Source organism: Orycteropus afer, unplaced genomic scaffold, assembly GCF_000298275.1.
Source record: "Orycteropus afer afer isolate SDZICR_OR568_19922 unplaced genomic scaffold, OryAfe1.0 scaffold00395, whole genome shotgun sequence".
NCBI classification, from domain to species: domain Eukaryota; kingdom Metazoa; phylum Chordata; class Mammalia; order Tubulidentata; family Orycteropodidae; genus Orycteropus; species Orycteropus afer.
This window is the reverse complement of record NW_006921982.1, coordinates 1,602,656-1,606,873: the sequence shown is the minus strand read 5'-3', so window position 1 is coordinate 1,606,873 and position 4,218 is coordinate 1,602,656. Positions and strand designations below refer to the sequence as shown.

The 4,218-nt window shown below is 36.2% G+C and overlaps 2 protein-coding genes across 2 annotated transcripts in view; both read left to right on the top strand.

Annotated features, from left to right (window-relative positions):
• The window catches only part of SPOCK3 (SPARC (osteonectin), cwcv and kazal like domains proteoglycan 3), a 1,090,476-nt gene that overhangs the window by 85,778 nt on the left and 1,000,480 nt on the right, over positions 1 to 4,218 (top strand). The gene's annotated exons all lie outside the window — the stretch shown is intronic.
• LOC103207791 (coiled-coil domain-containing protein 167) lies at positions 3,893 to 4,186 on the top strand. The gene has a single exon (XM_007953463.2). It carries the CDS (start codon positions 3,893 to 3,895, stop codon positions 4,184 to 4,186), a length of 294 nt encoding a protein of 97 aa, XP_007951654.1.

The following is a 4,218-nucleotide window of genomic DNA, read 5'->3' as shown; positions in this document are numbered from 1 at the left end:
ACTTACTGATAAAGATCAAAGACTATAGTCTTCAGTGTGGATTATACCTCAACATAAAGAAAACAAAAATACTCATAAGTGGACCAATAAGCAACAATATGATAAATGGAATAAAGATTAAGTTGTCAGAGATTTCATTTTACTTGGCTCAATCAACACCTTTGAAAGCAGCAGTCAGGAAATCAGAAGTCATATTGCACTGGGCAAGTCTGCTGCAGAAGACCTCTTCAAAGTATTAAGAAGCAACAATATTTCTTTGAAGACCAAGGTGCCCCTGACTTAAGCTTTGGTATTTTCAGTTGCCTCATATGCATGTGAAAGCTGGACAGTGAATAAGGAAAACCAAAGAGTTGATGCCTTTGAATTGTGGTGGTGGTGAATGCTGAGCATACCATGGACTGCCAGAAGAAGAACGAACAAATCTGTCTTGTGAAAAGTGAAGCTGAAAGTGAGAATGGCCAGAGTTCATGTCACCTACTTTGGTCATGTCGTCAGAAGAAGGAAAGGGCCATTCAATTCTCAAAGAACAGGCCAGTGAAAACCTTAGGAATAGCAGTGAAACACAGTGTCACTGGATATGTATAAATCCCTAGCCTTTAGGTAACAGCTGATCAGAAACCACTTGTGCCACCCATGGACCTTAAAATTAAAGGAACATATGAATACAAGTTTTTTACACTGCTGTAGAGGTTCTAATCTATATAAAAGATGTGTTGCAAAGTAATTAAAAATGGTTACTATTTTAATGTTATTTTCCTATCTTAATTCTATAGTTTGCTTTATTAAAAAGAAATAGATTGATATGCAATATTTCTATAATACATTTTTAATGCTTTGACTAGGTCCCTGGAAGGTGCAAACAGTTTGCTTTTGACTAAATATTGTCAGTTTGAACTCACCCAGTGGTACTATGGAAGAAAAGACCTAGTGATTTGCTTCCTTTAATATTACAGCCAATAGAACTCTAGGGAGCAGCAGTTCATTCATGGGGTCACTGAATGTTTGGGGCTGACTAGACTGTAGATAATGATCCTATGACTTTAAGTGTTATTACCTGAGTATTCATTTACCTCTATGATCAATTCATCATTTCTTTTGTCAATGTAATAGTACCAATTTACCCTCTCAGATTATAAATAAATGATAGTACACATCTAAGTAAATCAACACATCTGTCAAGATTTATAACTTATTTATTCTCAGGTTATATTATTTCAGATAAAAACAACTGAAGACAAAATCCATGGAGTATTTTCAAGTTGACAGCTAGCTGGTTCCTTATTTATTTAATTTTGATAGTTTTCAAAACTTACTCCTTACACTGAAAACATGTCAAGAAGTCAAGCACCAGGAACAGAACAAAAGATCTTTGTGGTGAAAATACAAAAGATGGTGTCTTTCAACAGAAATGTTTGAATCTTTATATTGAGTTTTATTGTTTGTTCAATAGTTATAATATTACAATTTGCAAAAAATAGTATCTCTTATTTCTCCAGAAATATTTATTTTTATTCAAAACATATTAGCTACCAAAGCCAGCATGTACATTTATTCAAGAAAGTTTTATGTCTCCATCTCCGGAAGAATTGTTCAGATGACACAACAATTTGGTCTTATTATGTACTGTTTGGCATATTTAAAATAAGCTGTTCTTTTAAAATATTCATTAATTTTTTTTCAAATAAAATACTATTTTATCTTAATGACTTAAATTCTTCATCTGTGAATGTTATATACATAGTTTTCTTTTTAAAAATCTTAGAAACATAGATGAGTGATTAAAAAAAAAAAGCCATGCTATTTCCAGTTGTCTCATATGTATTTGAAAACTGGACAATAAATAGGTAAGGCCAAATAATTGATGCTTTTGAATTATAGTCTTAATGAAGAATATTGAATACGCCGTGGACTGCCAGAAGGATGAATAAATCTATCTTAGAAGAAATACAGCCAGGATGTCCTTAGGAGTGTGGATGGTGAGACTTTGTCTCATGTATTTTGGACATGTTATCAGGAGGGACCAGTCTCTGGAGAAGGACATAATGTTTGATAAAATAGAGGGCCAGTAGAAAAGAGGAAGACCCTTAATGGGATGGGTTGACTCAGTGGCTGCACCAATGGGCTCAAACATTGCAATGACTGGGATGATGTCTCAGGACTGGGCAAGACTTTGTTCTGTTGTACACAGGGTCATATTGAGATGGAAATGACTCCATGGCATCTCACAACAACAAACACAATGTAAATTTCTGAGAGGTAATAGCCAAAAAAATTGTGAAAATCAAAATTGCTTTCTAAAATACTTAAACTAATTTAAGCTGTAAAACATTTTACATTTTGCCCATTTAGAAATTATTTTCATTAGGATGAAAGCTCAATAGCTTTTATAAAGACCCTCAAAAGAAGAGTGACTTAAAAAAGTTAAAAAGATTTCTTCTTCATGTAATTGCTGAAGCATAATCAAGCCGGGAGTTATATAGTGGTTGTAAAATGGGAATGTTCAGGCATACAGGCTGTTTCTTTCTTGTTTTGTTCTACCCTTTTCAACAAATACTTTCTGTACAGTGGTTTGTGATGATCACTTTAGCTTTGCCATTACATTTGTTTTCTAACCACTAGGAAAAGGAGGAAAGGAGCAAGGTGGACAGTGTCCCATCCCAGAGCATAATCTAGGAAGTTCTACAGTTGAGCACACAATTTCACTTATAACTGTATGCCCAGAATTGAATCATGTGAGTTCTTCCAGATGTAAGGAGGTTGGGAAATTCAGTCTTTAGTATGTACATTTAAAATTAGCAATCCATTACTAATGGAGGGTCCCTGATTGTGCAGTGATTCAGCACTCAGTTGTGTACCAGGTCAGCAGTTTGAAACCACCAGCTGCTCCACAGAAGAAAGATGTAGCAGTCTGCTTCTATAAATATTTAAAGCCTTGAAAACCCTGTTGTTGTTGTTATGTGCCGTCAAGTCAGACCCAACTCATAGCGACCCCTCCTTGGGTTTCCGAGACAGTATCACTACGTAAATAGATTGCTCCATCTTCCTTCCGAGGAGTGTCTGGTGGGTTTGAACCTCCAGCTTTATGGTTAGCAGTCAAGTGCCTTATGCACTACACCATCCTATAGGGTCACTATGTGTCAGAATCGATTAAGCAGCAATGGGTTTTGTTTTGATATGACTCATTGACTTAGTGGCAACTAATAGCAATAACATAGAAGAGAATGAATATTAGGTAAAGGGACACAAGTACATTTCTATCTTTCATAGTTGAGATTTTACTTTCTAAAAGAAAAAAATTGTCCAGTTAATTCTGCCAAATAGTCACCTTATAGTTTCAAACTGCTGACATTTTGTTTAGCAAACAAGCACCTAATCATTGTTGTGAGTGTACCTTCTGTGTGTGTGTGTGTGTGAGACAGAGAGGAAGAAAAATACAAAAAGTCATCCCATTGCAAATAATGAATGACAGATTATTGAAGGAGTATTTGGCATAAATGATAATATGCATGTGCTACTATGTGGTCACATTGTCTTGTATGTCTGATAGACTATATATTGAAAATGAATGGCATCACTTTCATCATCAGAAAGAACATTTCAAGAACTAAAGAGAGTATTTCAAATGACAGGTTGAGAAGACAAAGTATAGTATTATAATGAAATGTGCAAAGACCTGGAGTTAGAAAATCAAAATGAAAGAACATACTTGTCATTTCTCAAGCTCAAAGAACTGAAATAAAAAAAATCAAACCTTGATTTGCAATATTGACATATTCTATGGGAAAAATACTGAATAATACAGGAAGCATCAAAACATAGATATGAGGAATAAACAGAGTAACGCTACCAAAAAGAATTGATCAGTAATGACTGAGGGATTCCGGCAAGTAACATGACTAAAAAGAAGCGGGAGAATCTGGGCGTTGCTTTAGAGATCGACGGGCTGGAGGAGAAGCTGTCACGATGTCGGAGAGAACTGGAGACTGTAAGCGACAGGCTCTATGGGGTGGAGCTGAGCCCAGAAGCCAGGAGATCTCTGGAGAAGGAGAAGAAGAGTCTGATGAGCAAAGCCTCCAACTATGAGAAGGAGCTCAAGTTGCTTCGGCAAGAGAACCGGAAGAACATGCTGCTCTCTGTGGCCATCTTCATCCTCCTGACCCTCATCTATGTCTACTGGACCATGTGAGCCTGGGATTCCCCACAGCCAGTGCAGGCTGC